This window comes from Canis lupus, chromosome 3, assembly GCF_048164855.1.
Source record: "Canis lupus baileyi chromosome 3, mCanLup2.hap1, whole genome shotgun sequence".
Classification (NCBI taxonomy): domain Eukaryota; kingdom Metazoa; phylum Chordata; class Mammalia; order Carnivora; family Canidae; genus Canis; species Canis lupus.
The window spans coordinates 42796507-42818590 of record NC_132840.1 but is presented as its reverse complement, the minus strand read 5'-3'; the positions used below and the strand labels follow the sequence as shown (position 1 = coordinate 42818590).

General features: G+C 41.1%; 1 protein-coding gene across 6 annotated transcripts in view; it reads right to left on the bottom strand.

The window, feature by feature from the left end:
- ROR1 (receptor tyrosine kinase like orphan receptor 1) overlaps positions 1-22084 on the bottom strand; it is a 475484-nt gene that overhangs the window by 166667 nt on the left and 286733 nt on the right. For all 6 annotated transcript variants that reach the window (XM_072820556.1, XM_072820555.1, XM_072820553.1 and 3 more), the window contains one exon: positions 15342-15413. In XM_072820556.1, the coding sequence (XP_072676657.1) occupies positions 15342-15413 (72 nt within the window). The remainder of the gene's footprint in view (positions 1-15341; positions 15414-22084) is intronic.

Sequence of the window (22084 nt, the reverse complement as noted above, 5' to 3'; positions counted from 1 at the left end):
GCATGATACCAAAGTAAAAAAAAATGATAAAAGATTGGTTTGATTTCATAAAAATTAAAGTTCTCTGTACTATAAAAATACACATCATAAGCAAATTTCAAAGTTAAACTGATTTTTTAAAATGCAGATTTCAAATCAGTGAGAAAAGATAAATACACCAATAGTAGTAGAATAGAGGGAAAAAAGAATGAATATTCTTTCGAGAAAAATAATGGCTATTAAATGCCAATAAAATTCAATCTTAGTTATCAAAGACATGTAAGTTAAAACATCAATAGCATGTCATTGTTGCTTTCAAAACAGACAACGGATTGGAGCACCTGGGTGGCTCAGTCAGTTAAGTATCTGCCTTTGGCTCAGGTTATGATCCCAGGGTCCTGGGATAGAGACCTGAGTTGGGACTCCCTGCTCAGCAGGAGCCTCCTTCTCCCTCAATTTCTGCCCCTATCCCCATTTGTGCGTGCGCTCTCTCTCTCTCTCAAGTAAATAAATAAAATCTTTTAAAATAAATAAATAAAATGGACATTGACTAAGAAAATGACAACCTAGTGTTGGTGAAGGAAAGCAGAATGGCGCATTCTCCTGCGCTATTGCTAGAGACCGTAAATATGCAGATAGGTTTATGATAACATCATGTGGAAGGCCTTGGTGGCTTAGCAGTTGGGCCTCTGCCTTTGGCTCAGGGTGTGATCCTGATCCCAGGATCAAGTCCTGCATCGGGCTCCCTGCAAGGAGCCTGCTTCTTCCTCTGCTTGTGTCTCTGCCTCTCTCTGTGTGTCTCTCATGAATAAATATATAAAATAAAATCTTAAAAAAAACACGCAAAAAATCATGAGGCTAGGTACTGTCTGTCCGGGCCCTTTAAAGCAACTTTCATCACAGTGTTATTTATAACAAAAAACTGGAATGATTTTTTCAACTATGGAGGATAGGTTAAATAAATTAAGAAATGCCCCTACAACAGAACATGTCTAATAAGGCCCACAAAAATGTTGTCATTGAAAATACTTAATAATACAGAAAGAGGATTGTGATATTGTGAAAAGACAAATGCTGTTCAGCAACACAGAATACTCAATATGGCTCCATTTTGGTGACTATCGATATAAAAACGTGCATGAAAAAAGACTAAAAGAATATGTGTTAGCAGTGACTATATAATTTTGGTTTAATTTCATTTTCTGGGTTTTCTATAACAAATACATTGAGCTTCTATAAGTACTTTTAAACCTAGATTTAAAAAAAAAAATTGTTTTATTTTTTGGTGTGAGTTGGGGAAGGGGCAAAGAGAGAGAATCCCAAGAAGGCTCCAGGATCAGCATGGAGCCCAAAATGGGGCTCCATTTCACAACCCAGAGATCATCACCTGAGCCAAAATCAAAAGTTGGTCACTTAACCAATCAAGCCACCCAGGCACCCCATATCTAGATTTGTTAAAGAAGAAAACATTTTGAGGAAAATATCAATAGAAGTCACAGAAGACCCTCCAGGCCTGCTTCACCTCTTAAGATCTGAGCTGCTGATCCCAACATCCTAACGAGGTCTCCTGGAGACCTTAGTTTTCCTGAAACCAGAGGTTAATGAGGCCTGTTTAACTGACCCTGGAGAAAGGACCCAAGCTATTTAGTTGGATTCTTCAGTGGTCTTTCAAGAGTTCCTCAAGCCTTTCCCAAATCTTTCTCTTAGCAAGACAAGTACTGTGGAGAATTGAGAGGACACACCTGGGAGGTTTGTGCAGCATGGGAGGGATGGGCTACAGCAGGTGACACTGACTTGATGCAAGACCCTCTATCAGCATCTAAGTGGCACTCATTTGAAGGCCAGCATCTCAAGGTCTGCCCAGGATTTATCTGTGATCCCAGCCCAAAGTTTGAGATTGTTAGACTGACCTGATTCCCTTTGGGAATCGTTAGCAGAGAGATGCCCATCATCAGCAGAAAGACTTCCTCTGAGCTCTTGTCTTCTGTGTGGTTCACCATTCCGTCTTCCATGTGGTTGCACCATTCCCCCTCCCAGTTGCTCAGTCCAAACATTCCTATTTACCCGAACAAACTTTATTATAAAGTATAGGCAAGAACAAAACACCCACAAATAGAAAACAATAATATCAACAGCAACAAAAAGTTAAGGTCTCTAAAACCATACACTAAGATTCCACCGCCTATTTCCCTAGTTCTTATAACACACATGCCTGATAAGCAGTTGGAGAGGATTTCAGATCACCTAGCAGTTCTTGATGTAAAAACAAAAACTAGAAAAGCATATGCAGATCAAATCTTCAGCTTGCAGAGCACAACCTTATCATATTAGGATGTAACATTGAAAAAAAAAAAAAAGGACGTAACATTGATCTCTGTGGACATTATTACTCTTGCATGACAACAGAGGGCCCGGAAGTTCAGGTTAAGTGACTGGCCCAAGCAAGGTTCCTTTATCAGTTAGTTGCCATGCCAGGGCTCAGACTCAGGTTAGGGACAGTAGCAGTAAGTAAACACACTTTCAGGATTGAGACGTCAAATCCACCTCTGTAGCCCTCAGAGGACCAGCAGTACCGCAAAGAGCATGATAGAAGCTTATCTGTGTGTCTATTTTACTGATTTGGGGTTTTCTTATTTTTGTTTTATTTAGGCAAAACTCACATAACATGAAATGAACCATTTTAAAGTAAATAAATCATTCAGTGGCATTGAGGACATTATGGGTATTATGGAACCACCACTTCTCTCTAGCCCACAAACATGTCTGTCACCCCAAAAGGAAACACCATATCCATTAAGCAATTGCTCCCTATCTCTCCTCTCTACAGTCTCTGGCAACCTCTACTTTTTGTCTCTGTACATTTAATGATCATGGGGACTTTTTGTATCTGTTTCCTTTACTCAGTATAACATTTTTGAGGTTCATCCAATAATATTGTAGCATGTATCAGTACACTGTGCCTTTTATGGCTGAATAATATTCCATTGTATATAAGTATGTATGTATGTTTACCTATTCTAAGGATATTTGGGCCGTTTCTACCTCCTGGCTATTATACACAGTGATTCTATGAACATTCATGTCCATGGATTTGAGTACCTGTTTTCAATTCTTTGGGGGTATATATGAGTCTTCTTATTTTCTTATGTATTTTATATTTTATCTGACTATAAGAGTATAGGATATTTACTGAAGAAATTATAGAAATTAGAGGGAAAACACAAATTTAAAAAAAATCACTCAAGGATGATTAAGAATATTCTCTTACAGAAAAGATATTCTATATGCTAAAAAGCTTATAAACCCATGCTTTCTTTCCTCCCTATAAACATGGGTTGTTGTTATAGAACTAGGTAATCATTGAAAGTATGGACTTCGTAGTCATAAAAACCTGGATTTGAATCCTGGGTCTGCCATATACTAGCCAAGTCACTGCACCTCTGTAAGCTTGTTTTACCAGCTATAAAATGGACACAAGAGTACCTACCTCACAGGGTTTTTATGGCACATTAAATGGGATGATATTGTGATTAAAGTATCTAGCACAGCACCCGGGATTGAACAGACATTCAGGAAGTATTAGCTGTAATGGTACTTTCCACACACAGATTTGCTAAATCTACCTAATGTAAGGTTCGTGAGAGAGGAATTTTGTGTTTTTACCATTGTATCTTTAGTGCAGTACCTGGCACATGGTTGGCACTCAATAAATATCTGTTGAGTGAATAAATGGATATAAATGTTGGAGAAAAACCCCTGAAATTAGAAATCTGGGCAAGCTCCCTGGGAAAGCACAGCTTCCTGAATTCAGAAGACAAGTGGTGACCAATAGAAAATTCTTGCAAGCCATTTTGAATTCTGCACAAGCATATTAGAGTGGCTGGCTTTGGTCGAGTCTGACTTAGGGCCCACATAAAATGGAATCATATGCAGAAAACGGTCAGAAAATAAGTTTATCTTAGTTGTAGCAATTGGGTGCAGAGCTAGGAGCCCTCTGAGGCATGTGGTGAATTGAACTTCCTAGGCTGCTGGACCAGCTAAGTCCCGGTGCTTTTTTTTTTTTCAAAAACAAATGAAGCATTTGATGGAATAAACCCAGGCAAAGAGATATTTAAGCATGGGGCCTTGACAGGAACTGCCCTGAAGTAATATCGCTTGGAACTAAAGAGATGATTAGTGAGCTTCTCATGGCCCTACAGGAAATCTTGCCGGGCACAGGAATGCAAAATTTTCCAACCTTGTCTAAAAACAGTTTCCCCACACTCCACTGCCTCATAATGATGTCTGTAATGGGTTGCAGAGCTCACTGCCTGCTGAAGGCCTCACTGCCTTCCTCCTGTTGTGGGTCCATCTCCTAGCAAGGGACTTGCCCTGTTGGTAGACTACCTTCAGGAAGGCTGACATGGATTTGTAGGCTTGGAGGTTCCCAGGAGACAGGCCAAGAAAATGAAGGGTTGACCTCTACCTCGGGTAGCTATTAGGAGGGCCTAGCCAGGGAGAATGTGAGAATCCTTTGTTCCAGGGTCACAGGCTCTTTTCATACAAGTATGCTTTCATACTTCTCCTCTAAAGCCCCATCACTGCTAAAATGAAATGATTTTTAGTATATGTGTGCATGTGACCTTCATTCTTAAAGTCTCTCTTTCACTGAGCGGTTGACTATTTCTGTCTTGTTCATTACTGCATCTTCCACCCCCAGTAGAGGCTTCGTCCACTCTAGGCACTCAATAAACATTTGTCGAGTAAATGAGTCTAAGACATTTTATTACAAATTTCTTTTCTTTTCTTTTTTTAGAGAGAGAGCGAGAGCATGCGTGCATGTGAGGGGTAGGGCAGAAGGAGAGAGAATCTTTTTTTTTTTTTTTTTTAAAGATTTTATTTATTTATTCATGAGAATACACAGAGAGGAGAGAGAGAGGCAGAGACACAGGCAGAGGGAGAAGCAGGCTCCATGCAGGGAGCCCGACTTGGGACTCGATCCTGGGTCTCCAGGATCAGGCCCTGGGCTGAAGGCGGCGCTAAACTGCTGAGCCATCCGGGCTGCCCAAGGAGAGAGAATCTTAAGCAGGTTCCACACTCAGTGCAGCGTCCAATGCAGGGCTCCAGGTCGTGATCCTCATGATCTCAGGATCATGACCTCGGTTGAAATCCAGAGTCAGATGCTTAATTGATTGAGCCACCCAGGTACTCCCTATCACAAATATCAGTTCAGTTGGAAGCAATATAATATATTGGTCAAGGACATGGGTTTGAATTCGACTTCCCTGCTATGGGACTTTGGGCCAACTGCTAAAATTGCTTTGATCAGTTTCCTGATGTTGCTATAACAAACTACTACAGACTTGGTGTAAACAAAAATTTATTCTTATAATTCTGAGGCCAGAAGTCCTAAATCAGGCAGAACTATGATCCCTCTAGGAGCTCTAGGGGGAGTACAATCCTTGGGTCTTCCAGTTTCTGGTGGGTGCCCCAATATTCCCAGGTTTGTGGGACTATATCTCCCTAGTCTTTACCTTGGTCTTCACAACACCCTCTCCTCTGTGGGTTTGTATGAAATCTCCCCCAGCCTTTATCTTATGAGAACAATTGTAGGCATGTAGGTCCCACCCAGATAATGTGAGATAATCCCTTCTCAAAATTCTAATTAACTTACATCTGCAAATACCCTTTTTCCAAATAAGGTAAAATTCATAGGTTCTTGGGATCAGGACATGGACATATCTTTGAGGGGGGCCACCATTCAGCCCATGACATTTCTCAAAGGCTTATTTTTTCTCACCTGTAAAATGGACACACTATCTCTTAGAACTATTATGAGGATTAAGTGTGACAATGCATGTAAATCACTTCACATGATTTATGACATGTGAAACGCTCTTAATAGATGGTAGCTCTTAATAGTTCATGAGGTAAGGAGGTATTACTCCTGGTGGCCATATAGAGGTGATGGAGTTATGCCAAGTTATTCAGACATAAACTTTTTTTTGTCAATATTAGTATCAATATCTATCACTATATTTATTTATCAGGGCTGAAACCTGAGCTTGACCCTCTTACATGTCATCACATTCAGTACTCACAACAATCGTGGAAAACTGGTATTCTCCCCATTTAAGAGATGAAGAAAAGAAGAAAAAACCCACTAAACTAAAGCTCAATTTTCAAGAACCTGAGTTAGCCATAGAGCTTAAATATACACCAAGGACTTCTCCCTCCAAACCCACTCCTTCTTTATACTACCCCAGAAAATTGAGAACAGAAATGGAGAAAGTTCCAAGCTTCTGTACCTGGATAAATCACGTGTTAGAGACTATTATGGAAGTTGTCAACTGCAGTACAGATTAGCCTGGAAGAACTTGAAAATGATGGTTCTTAAACTTTGTTGCAAGTTAGAATCACTGGAAAACTTTTAAACCCTTCAATTACAGACTGGAGAGAGAGAGCCAGATAACAAAGTGCTTTGTATGATCTCTCTTCTCCTGCCCTTAGCCAAAAGACTTCTAAGTCCAAATGTCCTTGTGAGTCTTCGAGCAAAGCTTGACCAAAGCCATAGGCCCAGGACTAGAAAGGCCTATGATCTCTATGAGCAGGACCTCAGTCCACAAAGTTCTTGAGGCCAAACTCCAAAGCCATTTCTAAAGTGGGTGGACAGGAGGTTCAGCAGGAAGGTTTAAATCCAAACTAAAAGATGTGCAGGAAAGGAAAAGGATGGCCTGAGCAAATCAAGAAACTCTCTGCTGCCTCCTGTTTTATGCTTCCAAGATTGTGCCTGGTCTTAGACAGCAACTACTGAAAATGGTACCAAGGGAGTAAGGAATCTGAGACCCATGATGGGAAGTAGATAAATCTCTATCCTGATAGGAGCATAAACATTTCCAAGCTTATTTGACTGCTCCTCTGTCTCAACTGGGTGGTGGTTGCTGGGAGCAGGGAGCAGGGAGCTCTGTGCTCCTCACACAGCCAAATTGGCCTCTTGTGGAACACCCTAGGGCCTCATCCCTCTAAGCTGAATGCCCTACTGACAGCAGCACATGGAGGAGGAGACAAGAGGGCTGATGGGAGGGATTGGTGCCAAGAATTGGAGCTGGAAAGACCATTGAGTGGGGAAGCTGATCCTCTGCTCCTGTGATGGGCCCCACTAGTAAGCTCCTCCCCTCTGAGCAGGTTCTGAAGAAGCAAGATTGACCATATAGGGGCATTTTCCCTGTAATTTAGGACAGAATTCCATAGGCCTTATCTTGGAGGTTCCTTCCCTAAAACAAATAGGCTTATCAAGTAAAGAAGATTAACAAGAGTCCTATAGAGAGCACAGCTTGGTTGAAGGGTAACTGATTTCTATATCATGTGCTCCACCCTGGGTTCTAGCCAGAGGGACTAAGGACTTGTCAATTAGCAAGGGATAAAGCAGACACAGCAGAGCTGGCAAGAAGCTCCTCTACTTCTCTACTTTCCTATCAAGAAGGTATTCTCACTGCTTCCAGAACTAGACTGGATTTTTTTTTTTTTTTTATTAATTCCTATAAAGGAAAAGAAAACTAATGGTGGAGACTAACTTTGGATGGTTAGGAATAACTTACCTGAGTGGCTGACAACTATGCCAATATCTGAAAAGGGAAAGAGGATTCTGGGTAGAAGGAACAGCATATCAAGTGCCCCTGGTCAAGAAAAGAGCTTAGCTTGCTGGAGGAACCTAAAAGGGAGTGAGTGCATCGGGTGCATAGCCAGCTTAGGAGAACAGTGTAAGACTGGGTTTGAGAGACAGAGGCAATGCAGGATATGTAATAGGGCCCTGTTTGAAAGTGCTCAACTACTGCCCCAGATCTGCAATTCCTGCATTGCTCTGTGATTCTGCTATTGTCCTTCATTATCAAATTATAATCCCTCGATGCTTCAGATTTCTAACCTGCAGAGTTTTTCTCCACAAAAAGTACATTACTCAAAATATTGCCTTTTTTGAGTTAATGATCAGATTATAATCAGTAACGATAATCCCTTATGCCTAGATATTTTAAAGTATTATATACAGACACAGGATCTGTTTTAGAAAAGTTTCTTTTCATAAAAAGTAGTTCTTAGAGTTTTAAAACTGGAATGGGCACAAGAATATCTCATGCTCTAAGGAGGAAACACAGGTTAGGAGATTTACCTAAGATTCCAGCTGTTGTTTCATTACGGCAGCACCTTTGAATAGAAATATAACACAAGCCACACATGCAAGCATCATGTGTAATTTTATGTTGTCTAGTAGCAGCATTAAAAAGGATTAGGTAAAATTAATTTTATAATATATTTCCCCTTAATTCAATACATGAGAAATGATCATTTCAACATGTAGTTGATAGGAAAATTATTAATGGGATATTTCAAGTTCTTTTATCATGTCAAGCCTTTGAAATCCAGTGTGTGTTTTATAGTTATACTACATCTCACTTTGGACTGGAAGAGAGCTATGAATAGAAACTCCCAGTAGGCTGAGAAACTTACCCGCATAATAGGGCAACCTTATTTTTCCTAGCATCTGTCACTTTCCTGCATAATGGCCTTCCTCCTCTTTGTATCCTCAGGCCCTACCTCTCTCCTTAGCTCAGATAAGCTTCCTACTGCCTTGTTTTTGGAATCTCATGTCTGTGTTGGGTTCCCCATACATATGCCTATTAAATTTGATTTTCTCCTGTTAATCTGTCTCATGTCAATTTGATTCTAAATCCAGCTAGAAGGACCTCAGAGGACAGAGGAAGGTTTCCCTTCCCAACACCTACTGAAATGGTGCTGTCTTAAACATCACAGGCTACCCCAGGAGTTCCACCAGAAATTCTTCCCACCAACTACCAGTTTTGAAGATGGGACACTAAATGGATAAGCCTTCAAAGACCCCAGTCCTAGGAAGACTGTTCGTTAGCCTGCCAAGTACCAAGACTCCTGATCCAGTCCTTCTTTATGTTGTTCCTTCACCCACTGCCACTGCTCCAAATCCATACAACCAGGAGCACAAGTAAAGGATCCAGCTACCCTATTTGGGCTAAGTGTACAGGCCAGTCAATATCACTTAAACAGATTCTTTAAGTGCCAAATCAAGTAACAGAAAAAAAGGGACAAGAGGAAGCAACCACTCCTGAACCAGAGAACCTGGTCATAGTTCTTGACAGGCAAGCTCTCAGGGAAGAGGTAGGCTAAGGGACCGAGGCCAGCATGTATCTATCTGTTTGTTATGACCACGCAAGCAGATGTCCTTGGCACAATACACAAGTGGTACTAGAGATGTGTTTGTTGGCCAGCAAAAGTCTTAGGTGATAGATTCAAAGGCCCTCACTCCAGAGGTGAGTAAAAGGAAGCTCAGAGTCATAGTAACTCCAGAACTTATGCTCATAAGAATCACACTGTACACTTCCCTACTGTGTGTAAAGCTCTAAGCTTCATAGAGAAAGCCAGGTCTCCATTTGAGAAAGCAAAACAGGACAAAAATACCCCCAGATCTAGTCTGTCAGCACAGAGAACTATTTGAAGTTGGAAGCAAGCCTCAGTATTTTTTTTAAGTAGGAGGCTCCCTCCCTTTCTGCTACCTACGGGTGCAATTTCCAGTCCTTTCTCCAAAAGAAACATTTGGCTTTCTACAGAGAACCTCTGAGACCTCATGTGACTGAAAATGCAAGAAGGGGAAAGAGGCCCTCATCACACCCCATCCCAAAATCCCCATGGGGAAGCTGAGGTGGGGCCCCCGTAGATCCATTTATTTTAGAAGGTACTCAGTTCTGAAGCATTTGTTTCAGAAATTACCCCCATGCCTCATCAATAGTAGCTTTCAACGGCTCTTCCCGGGTGGCCTTGTCTCTTTTAGATTTCATTTCCTGTTGGAAAGGATAAACAGGTAACTGTTTAATGCCACTGACTGGACTCATTTAACAGAAAAACAGGACCTGAGTGAGTCTGGGGAACCAGGGTGGGGTTGATGGGTGGAACAGAGTAGCTGGGTGAAGAGAAAGGCATTAAAGAACACCAACTGATGGGGCTTACTTTACTGCTTCTACCTTTGACAAACTTGGCCCAAGAAGGAGGGAAGGGGAATGCATAGGAGGGGGTGTAATCAGCTGCCACGTTGAAAGTGGATCCCTAAACTTGGCCTGGAGGCCTTGGTGGGAATCCTGGCACTGCCACTCACCACCAGAGCCCTTCAGCCAACTCCTTTAAGCCTGATGAGCCTCAGTTGCTTATCTGTTCTACCATAAAGGGTGGTATGAATTCGAATGATGCATGCAACATGTTTACCCAGTGCCTTGCACACAGCAGGTATATTCACTTGCAGCAGCTATGAATTGAAATAGCTGGGATATGAACCCAAGCAATTTAGCACCATGTTTCCTACTATACACAGCAGATATTGTGTTGGGTAATTAGAGCATGCCAATAGATAAGGGAACCCTTAACTTCAAAAAGCAGGCACAAACTAGGTAATTTCAATACAGCATGGTAAGGACTCTGATCAAGATAGATGTGGGGTGATGTGATACGCCACATATGAAGTATTTCAGGGTACCGTAGATGGCATGGTCAATGGGACTGATAAATGGATTCATACATTCTCTCTCTCTCTTTCTCTCTCTCTCTTTCATGCAAGGTCAGCAAAGCAGGGATGCTGCCTATCTTATTCAGCACTATTCCCATTAGGAGCACTAGGGGAATGCTTCAGACAATACTTAAGTAAAGGAGTTAGCCAGGAGGAGAAGGAAGTTCAATGCAATCCAGTCTGAAGAAACTGCATGAACAAAGGTGCAGAGACTAGAAACAGAGTGGTACATTTAGGGAATTAGAGGCAGGTTGTTGAAACAAATGGAGCATAAAGTACAGGGGTAGGGATGAGGTGAGAGGAGTCAGTAGGGGTAAGACCAGGGAGAAGCTTGCTTATCAAGCTAAGAAGTGGTGCTGGGGGATCCCTGGGTGGCTTGGTGGTTTGGCGCCGCCTTCGGCCCAGGGCGTGATTCTGGAGACCAGAGTTCGAGTCTCATGTCGGGCTTCCTGCCTGGAGCCTGCTTCTTCCTCTGCCTGTGTCTCTGCCTCTCTCTCTCTCTTTTTGTGTCTCTCATGAATAAATAAATAAAAACTTAAAAAAAAAAAAAGTGTGGCACTGGTGTGGGTGAACATGCACTTGTGGAAGGCCAGAATGGAAAAGCTGAGGACATGGGCTGATTGAATAAGATCTAAAATCTCTAAAATATGCTTTCCCTACAAGCCTGCCAAAGTGCCTACGACTTTTTTTCCTATAAAGCCCAAAGTAATAATCATATTAACCCACAACAGCTGTTACTGCTTTCTCTCCAATTAGTTTATCAGATTTGCTAGCCAGGTCAATTTTCACAACAACCAGATGAGGTAATTACTTTTGTTATCTCATCTTACAAGTGAGGAGACCAAAGCACAGATAGGTGGAGTGCCTTGCCCAAAGCCACACAGAATGTAGGTAGTAGCTACAGGGTTCAAACTTTGTCACCTTGGCCCCAGAGTTCATTCTCTTAACCACTATGTTATTTCAAATCCATCTTCTTTTTTTAAAAATTCATGAGAGACACAGAGAGAGATAGGCAGAGACAAAGGCAGAGGAGAAGCAGGCTCCATGCAGGGAGCCTGACATGGGACTCGATCCCGGTTCTCCAGGATCACGCCCTGGGCCAAAGGCGGTGCCAAGCCACTGAGCCACCCGGGCTGCCCTCAAATCCATCTTCTAGTTCACCATTTTTCTCTTTAGCTGAATGCATCCACTATTTGACCCATTTGATGAGCTTCTAATTTCTATAACTGCTTTTCAGTTCTAGAATTTCTACTTAGTTCTTTTAAAACCTACTTTTTTTATCATATTATCCTATACTTGCCCTATGGTTTCTAATTTCCTCTTCACCATGAGGCAGTTTATTTATTTATTCTTCCCATGAAACATACACACACACACACACACACTATATATTCTCTCTCAAATCGGTCTATTGTCTAGTTTCTAAGGTATGACCTTTTCTGTGTGTCTTGTCTGCTCACTCTTTTATTCCTCTCTTGCGTGTACTATAATTTTTATTTATTTTATTTTTTAAAGATTTTTTATTTATTTATTAATGACAGACACACAGAGAGAGAGAGACACAGAGACAGAGACAGAGACAGAGAGACACAGGCAGAGGGAGAAGCAGGTTGCATGCAGGGAGCCTGGCGTGGGACTCGATCCTGGGTCTCCAGGATCACACCCCAGGCGAAAGGCAGCGCTAAACTGCTGGGCCACCAGGGCTGCCCTGTACTATAATTTTTAAAAGTAAACTCAACATCAGTAGGAATTTGCTGTTGTTATTTAGTGGTTTTGATTTTTAGAATTTTGTTTTTGTTAGGGTGCCACATGCACTGGGATGTTGAGACATTTTGTGAGCTGGTTTTAGGTTGTCCCCTGTCAGAGTTTCAGAGTTTAATCAATTCCAGACCAAGTTTTTACATTATCTTCTTGGTTTGTAGCTTGTGTACTACATGAGAACTCCAACCCCTAAGCCCCATATAGTACAGGTTCGGGCTTGCATTTCCCATCGGTGGCCCCAACAGCCCAGGGTAGTTCATAGACCTCCACACCACATCCTCAGTAGAACTGTCCTTTCACACTTGGTCCAGTCTTTCCTCACTGACAGCTTAGGCAGCAAGTTTGTTTCCTATGGCCTCATTTCTCATCCCCATGGGATATTGAAACTCTAGCCCCTGAGAACCATACACATTCCCTATATTTATTATAAAACCTTTTGTTTAATTCCTTTTTGCTGATCATTGCTCTACTACTGAGCTTGCTCTTCTGGCACCTGGAGATTTCTACTTTTTGTGTGCCAGCCTGTCAATGATTTTTTCTTTTCATTGTGTATTTCCACCAGCAATTAGAGGGGAATGTCCCTTGACAGCCCAATCTATCAAATTGACCAGAAGGCTTTGATTATACATTTAGATACCAGTCTTTTCCACCTGGCTCTGTGTTCATGGAAGACGGAGGTCTTTGTCTAATTCATCTTTCAATACTAATTTTTCAGACAGTGCCCAGACCAGAGTAGGAAGCCAGAAAGATTTGATCAATGAATGAAAGAATTAATCAGCTTTCTTTCTGATTCTAGATGGGAATGAAAGACCATATACTAAATATCTTCTAGAGAAATAGGACACCAAGAATCCCTGGAAAGTCACCCATGCCCTCTGGAAGGCCATGCTGAACAAACAAAAATTTGGGGCCTGCCTAAGTCCAGCATTTTAGCAAGAGGTTCACAACTATTGACACTACTATTTTCCTAAAGGACACTCACTGCTAATTACAGTGTTGGTCTGGTAGAAATTCAAAGTCTGGCAGCCTAGGTTCTTGACTGGTGGTTCTGCTAACTTTTTAGTACATAACTGATGGCCTCTTATAGCCATAACTGGAACCTGATCAAATGATAATGATGTAATTTTTACTGTTGGTGCCATAAGGAGTTTGCCAATTATGTTCACATTCTTGAAAGCACCTAGTAAAGTGCTTGTTACAGAGTGGGGACCGAGTTGACATTTAGTGTGGTTTATGTCTTCTTTCACATTAAAAAAAAAATCATAAGTATTTGTTGAAAATCTACTGACTCCTAAGCATTGTACTGGTGCTGGACAGAGAAATACCATACAGTCTCTTTTAAATCCTAAACTAGAAAAAGAATGTCCAAAATAAATTTGACAAGAGAAAATTATTCCAAATGTCCTTTTTTTAAGGTGAAAAGATAGCTCACCTCATCCCACCACTCTAAGAATGCCTAATAAAGTCTACAACCGGGATGCCTGGGTGGCTTGGTGGTTGAGCATCTGCCTTCAACTCAGGGCATGATCCCAGAGTCCCACATTGGGCTCCCCATAAGGATCCTGCTTCTCCCTCTGCCTATGTCTCTGCCTCTCTCTGTGTGTCTCTCATGAATAAATAAATAAAATCTTAAAAAAATAATAAAGTCTACAACCATCAACATAACCTTGCCAATTACTGTTCTATAAGGTTTTCTCTCTTCAGAGATTAAATACAACTCACAGTGAACACATGAGCTGACAAGGAGAGCTGATTATAAAAGGCATCTGATATAAAAGACAATGATTTTTGAGCTTTTATCACTATACTCCCAGAACCTGAATCATGCCTAACTAAAGCAGAAACTCAGTAAGTTTAATGAATTTGCACATATATAGACAGATGTGCCCATTCATATGTATTGCCTGAGATAAGTTGTGACTCATTATTTCACACATACTTACTGAGGATTTCCTAAGAACAGGAGTCGGTGCTAGATTTTGTGATGGAGACAAAGAAAAAGAAAGAGGACAAGAATAAAACAGAATTTCATTTACAAGGAACTTTCAGGCTTAAGAATGAGATAGACAGGTATATAAATCACCATGATATAACACAGAAAATGCTAAGAGAAGAACAGGGAAAAGGGCTATGGGAGTTCCAAAGAAGGAAAGGCCACTTCCTGCTCAGGGATTAGATAAGACTGTGGCTAATATAGAATTCATTCTTGGTCTGGAAGGATAAGTAATTTGTGGCATGCAGAAGGGAGAGAATGGTTACTGGCAAAGAAAAAAGGAGTGATTCAGGTGGAAAGAATAGCTTTGGCCAAAGCAGAGAGGAAGAAAAGCATGGAGTATAGAAGAAGAAATAGAAATTTCACTGGAGATGCATAAAGGGACATTAAGGGGACTAAAGAGAAATAAGCCTGGAAGGGTAGGATGAGCCAGGCTGTAGGGGCTTTGAACGTGTTCTGATTTACCATTCCCAGACAGAGGATCCCAATCTAGTGGCCAGTGCTTAGCATATGGTGGAGCTTAATTAATACTACAACAACTTCATAGCAGGAACCTGTTCCCCACGTGCGCACAGGAAGCCGCCATCTGTACGCACAGGCAATTACAAACATTCCAAATACTCTGCCCTGAACCCTGCAAGCACATCAAATAGTCACTGTAAAAGGTCACCCAGCAAACAGCTCTGATCAATCCTGGCTCAGGCGGAATCAAATCCCCTAAATAAGATCCACTAGATGCAGTGTCAGGAAGGTCAGAAACAACCCTATTTCACATCTTGAAGCATTTTTACCATATGGAACATTTTAGAGGAAGAAGGGAAAGGAAAGAAGGGGGGGGGGGAAAGCTCTCCAGAAATAATAGAATTCCAAGTAATTAAATGTTAAATAATCACAAAGTAAGCAAGGGATTTATTTTGGCCCCCGCCTCCTTCTAATGATCTAAAAAGCAGCTGATTTCAAAGAAGGCCATGCCAGGATTAAAAATGGAGTTTCACTCACGCCCCCTCCCCCATGCCTCCACCTCCCCTATGCATCCCCATTTTGTACCTTTGTCGAGTTCACTTGAAATGTTCCACGATGAGGTAGGCACTAACTCAGCAGTGACTGACAACTCTGTTTCTGGAAAGAAAAAGAAGGAAGGGGAGAAAGACAAGGGTGATATTAAATATATAAGTAACTTATGGGCTGTTAGAAGCATTACAGGAGATTTCCAAAGGCCCTGCCTTTTCAGAGAGACCACTGCAATCCCATAGCTTATTAAGCCGGAATGGCTGCTCTGCTTGCCAGACAGAGGCGCCTGCATTACAGAGGCTATCCAGATGAACAATCTGTAGGCCAGATTGAAAGGGTTTTTCTTTAAAACAAGGGCTTGAAAGTTAAAATACAAATATTTCATTAACAAAAAAACAAACCTAGAGAAATGACCACACATTATCAAACATAGACTCTGCTTTTTCTTGTGAGAGGACTACTCCTAGACTAATATAGTCAATAGTCTTTCCATGAAAAATGAGAGCTAAATTGTTCTTGCTACTGTTTTATTTTTTGTATTTGTGAATTGATAGGGTTTCTGTTAATAGAGAAATCTATTTCCTTACATTGAAACTTATAGTTAAGACAAATGAAAGCTAACTGTTTGAATATGAGAGTTAATTGAGGTAACTAAACTTAAAGGCAATTTTCAAAACCACCATAAATTAAAGCAAACATACAAATCAATGCACTATCAAAATTTATAAATTTTAAAACTCTTCAGTAATAGACTGTAATACCCAAATGATGTTTTTGTTGTTGTTTTTGAAATTTTAAGTCACGACACCATCCTACGAGTACATTTTAATGGGGTTTCACTAACCTCCCCTTAGGCCGTATCTACACACACACACACACACACACACACACACACACACACGGTGTATTACAGAACATTAGTACTGAGCAGGATCTCAGAGAACTCAGAACCAATGACATTAAGATATATGGCACCCAGGAGCACCTGGGTGGCTCAGTCAGTTAAGTGTCTGTCTGACTTTGGCTCAGATCATGATCTCAAGGTTTTGGGATTGAGCCCCTTGGAACTGAGTCTAGGGACTCAGCAGGAAGTCTGCTTATCCCTCTCCGCCTCACCCAGTTCATGCTTTCTTTCTCTCTCTGTCTATCAAAATAAATAAATAAAATCTTTTTCTTTTTTTTTTTTTTTTTAAAGAAAAAAGATATATGGTACCCATGCTGTCAATTCCCCTTCCTTCAATCTGGTGCAGACATCATTAAACAATTATGGTCCTTTTTGCTTATTAAATCTGGGATCTGCCTTAGAGTCTTTTCAACATAGTGCTCTAGGTAGCCACTAAAAATGGATCTGAAATGCAAGGTGAACTTTTTAGTAAGTGGAAGAACTGCAATTCAAATTCAGGCCTGTCTATTGTCCACACATCTCCTAGTAGCTCATGCTACCTGGTACTCAAATCTGTGGAACCTGATTTGTTTTTCATCTTACCTCTCTCTGACTTCACCTTTTTACCTAGATAAGCACACTTTCTAACATTTCCTTATTTACTGATGGGGCTTGGCTGCCACTTGGCCATAGTAGCCACACACCATAGTCAGTGAGCTTTACCAAGAACAGGATGTTTACCCACTGAGACCTTGCAAAGACTCACTTCTAGTTTGTCTACGGGGCCTCTGATCAACCTGTCACATACAGCAGAGACAAAAGAGTTGTTTGGTTTGTGCAGACCTCCTTGGTTTCCCTCTTTCCCTGTCCAAGTAGCAGTGGGAAAGAAAGACAAACCATACACATCCTCTCCAACCCAAATTGCCCCAGTCCCCTCCTGTGTCATGAGCTAAAAACAACATAGATTCTTTTAAGGGGATCTGAAGTCAGATGGGCAGTATGGCAGGAACGTTAAAGCACATAAGATTCAAAGTATGAAGTGAAAAAGAAAAAAGTATTCCAAGTAGGAAAAATGCTTAACCCGAAACCACAAGAGAAGGCAGTGCTTCTGCATGGTATTAACAACTTGTCCTAGGAATGAGTATTTCATGCAAGTGATTTCATGAGGAAGATCTAATTGTCTACAATTGGGGGCCCCCATGAATGACTCCAACCACAGCTCCAATCTAACCCCAATCCTGCTGCCACCCACTTGGGCTCTTTGAATAATGGCCCCTTGTTTGCAATATTATGGACTACTGTGGTTCATCGTATAAAGGGCTCATGAAGCCCTCCAATACCCAGACTTCAGGGAGCTTGGGAATAGAAGCATGGCAGCCAGGGCAGCATTTCAGGCAAGGAAGCAAAAGGTGGGGAAGTGGTGGGATTAAGACAGACCTTGACAGTATTTACATTCAACATTTTCATAGCTTCATCTTACTGCTGCTCACAGTTAAACTGCCAGAAATATAGGTTTCATTTTACAGTATTAATTTTATAGAAAGTTAGCTCTATGTCACTTCGTTTTTCTAAGCTGAGTTTGAGTTGCTGATTAAATATAATTTGGGACCGATGACAAATGAATAGATTCTTGGCACTGCTAACAGTAAAATTGTTCCCCATGTGTCCCTAGACACTAATTACTACTCGGCTCTTGGACTATGGCAAAGATAATTTCAATTCACAAGCTTATTAAGTGATTGTGATGATTCTGAGGAATTTCGTTCTCAGCCTCAAGATCTATTCCTTTAGATAACCACATGTTCAGCTTTTCAGATAAAATGATAATAAAAACAGATAAAATATCTTAAAATATGAATAACCTCCCTGAAAAATATTATCTTCCAAGGCCACATTTTTTAAAAAGAAAGGCTGATTATTTTATGTGAAAAGTTTAACAGTAGTAACTCCCTCTCCACAAAGAAATGATGTTTAATAAGCTCCCCCTCCCCGAAAAGGAAGGTTGGCCTTTAGGTGAGAAAAATTCAGTACTTCTCAACTTGTGCTCTATGGAGTCCAAGATCAGTAGCAGCTTTAGAGAGAGACACAACCACCAGCCTTGACCATGCAGGATCTCCAGTGGTTGTGGCTTCTTTCCTACCTCCTCACCATGGCAAAAGGATGAGATATTTCCAAGTACATTTAGTACCTGACTAGCAACTTTTCTTTGTGTAAAATTACTGTGGTAAGAGCAAATTAATATGTGCCAACTGGGAGATAGTAGAGTACTTAATAGAAACACGTACCTAGATTAAAATACTGATTTTATGATCAGGAACAAGTTACTTAACATCTTCTGACCTCTATTTTCTTGTCTGTAAAATGGAGACAATAAAAGCCACCTCACAGGACTGTGGTAAGGATTACATTAGATTATGGTCCAAAAAGGTCCTGCATACTGTCCAGCTCAGAGTGGACACTCAAGCTCTTTTGTGACTTCTCTGTCTACTAAGGCAGATAATAGTCATCCTCTAGGCAGACATATTCCTGTTAGCTGCTATGTCACCGTCTAGGTTTGAAATAACATTCTCCATACTTTTCAGAAAGACTCTATTTCTCATGCCTTACTAAACTAAGCCAATCTTTTCATTTTTGTGAGGTTTTCCCGAATTGGTCACCAGTTCTCTTAAGAACTTAAGTGCTTTTATGTATTTTTATCCAATTTAGGCAAATCAAGCATGTTTTAGAAAACTCCAGCCCTTATCTTCCCTGACCTCTGCAGGAGGGCAAACCATTCTTCTCCCGATTTGATCAATAGGAGCTATTATCTTTGCAGTTTCACTGATGATTGACTTCTTGGCACTGATTCTGCAAACCATAAGGTTTTGGTATTTAAGTCTGAACAGTGGGAGTGTTATTTGGAGGAAAGGAAAAAAAAATCAGCCTTGAATCCTCCTAATTGATAAAAGCCTGTGCTCTCTGAAAGGATTACTGGTTCATCTCAGCAGTTGGCAGGTAGAGACTCAACGTTCACAGGATGTAGAGGCTCTTGCAAGAAGCACCCAGCCATGCCACATCCTGTATCCTGATCCAGGGATACGTGAGGTTACACAGACATAAACCAGCATATTCAGGACATCGGTGGCCAGCCCAGTGGTCACAAAGGCCAAGTATGAGGGGACAAATGGCTACCCCCAGTGTCCTTCATGACCGGAGCCACTGGGTCCCAGAATGTTACATCTGGATATACACTAGATATAACTGCTTTTTTTTTTTTTTTTTTGCGTCCACAGGATTTAGTGGGGGTATCTTTACAGAGCAAGATTAGAAGATACAGGGGGAAAGAGGACAGGAGGACAGGACTTTAGACCCTCCTGCAACAGGAACAATTTCCCATTTCTCTGTTTCACCTATCAGATATCATGGAAAAGGGTCCAATGCTTTATTAAATAAATAAATAAATAAATAAATAAATAAATAAATAATAACATTTTTAAAATTAAAAAAAAATAAGCTTCTAATTTGGTATATATGAAATATTCATCTTCATTTTACAGATGAAGAAAGTGAGGCCCACAGCAGTTGGGTGACCTGGCGAAAATCACAGAAGTCCTAAATAGAGCTAGGCCTTAGAAATGGCTTAGAAATAAATGCATGCCTTCTCTCTGTGCTCCATTCGCTTCTGTCTGTGCCCCTAAGTTGTGACCTGTACCCTTAAAAGGAGTTCAGAGAGACACACTGGGAATTTTCAAACAGCTAGGGTCAGTCACACAAAATGAGTACACTTCTCTGTTCATGGTCAACAGGGGCCAGGGGAGAGTAGAAAGGAGGTGGGCGGGCTGATGGCTTCACGTTCTTGGATACACAGTGTCATTCTAGATACTGTTTGGTGATGGCTCTCTGCCATGGTTCCTTCCTATTTCCAGTGCCTCAGTGGAAGAAAAGCCCATGTAGCCCTAAGTTACCTTTACTCATAGGTTACCTTCCCCAAAATTACCTGTTTGGGAAAGTTGACAGTTGGGCAGGCGACATTCTCTAACAGTGCAAGGTGGTTTATCAGCCAGGGCTTTGCTCCTGCTCTGGGTTTACAGAGCATCTGGGATCCTGAATGAGTGGCCCCTCCACTCTGGGGACTTAACTTACTGAGAAGAGATATAAGTTAGAGACTTTCTCACCCTATGTGAGACAGTCAGGACTGGAGAATTACTATGCTCAGGGTTCACGACGACCCTATAATCCTTAAGGCCCTCAAATTGGGACTTCTGATATAATCTTTAAATGAAGTTATCGGTACAGTCACAGAGAGAAAAGAAGGCATGATCCTGCCACATTAAACCACATTCCCAACCACACAACCTACATTGCACTATGAAACCATGTTTTTAAAATAAAACCTGTAATGACTTTGTAAATAGCATAATTACTATGCAGGTTGGCAAGCCATTAACTTGCTGAAAAAAAATTTTACACATACCAAAATTTGTGGTATTATTCATATTTTTATGTAGAGGGAAATGTAAAAAAAAGGAGGGGGAGTCCAGGTTTTCTTAATGTGAGAGGCTTGGAGATCTTGTCCACAAGTCCATCATTAAGTGCCATTACTATCTCCATTCTCAAATTGAAGAACCTGAAGCAGACACATGAAGGCACTTGCCTACTCAGGTTGTTGGAATAGGGGGAGGAATTCTGATCCACCTGGGCAGGGAAGTCTGACAGTAGAACCAGTGCATCTCCAACTGTACTAAGATCAGGGGGCAGGGGTATGCTGAAAGGTGTATCTGCTTGCTCTCTGGCTTAAGCCCCCTTCAGCCTCAGAGGATCCCTGTGAATTCTAAGCTACGCAGCCTCAGAGGATCCCTGTGAATTCTAAGTTTGAGAACCAGTACCTGAGATGAACACTTCCTCCCTGTTAATGCCTGGTTTCCTAGTTCTAAAACCCAAAAAGGATAGTGAGGGACACAAAGGGAGGGGAGGAAATACTTCTGGAGGAATCACCATTAAATGCCTTGTTTTAATTTGGACATACTATTTCCAAGTCTGCTAAATTAATATTACAGACCACATGCACTTCTTGTATTTAAAGGAATTATGCTACACAAAGCACCACAATAACACACATGTTCTTTACAGTCAATAGCAATAATCTTGAAAACTATCTTACTTAAAAACTATCATACTTGGATTCTCTTCCATGGAACTCTACAGAGTCACTCACCCACTCACTCATTCAACTTATTCATTCATTCAATATACATATGTATTAGTCCTTTCTATGTATAAGAACTGGGATGAAAAAGCATGTCCTGGTCCTTGACATTTTCAAGAACTCACAGTCCAGTGGGAGAGTACAGAAACACAATTATAAACAGTGTGATAGGGTAACAATAGAAACTGATAGAAATAGGCTCTTCCTCCCATGAGTCATTCCTCCCACCCCACCCCAACGAGGCTACAAACACCCAGAGTACTGAATAAAATATCACAAAACAATATATAATGCATAGCTGAGATTGAATGGAAAGAAATTCTCAGGTGCCAAAAAAGAAGAAAACTAAATGGAAGATGATGCAGAAGGTGCCTTGTAAATATAGACCCTCTGGCCTGGGGGCTCAGTTTCAATGTTCACTTGAAAGCCAAAAATGTGGCCAGAAAGATATCTGGGTTCTTGCTTAACGCCTTTACTAGAGCCTGGGAGAACATCCCCATCTGTGGGAAGGAGCTGAAAAAACACTTACTCCAATGGCCCAGAAAAGCTGCTAGATTCCTATAGTCTAGGAATTGGGAAGGGGTGGAGGGCACATCTCTTCAATAAATCAAAGGGTGTGTAAAGACCAGAGAAGTCCAATGTACCTTTCACGCAGTTTCTCTCCATGATTACAGCTTATATAATCATGGTACAGCATCAAAATGATGAATT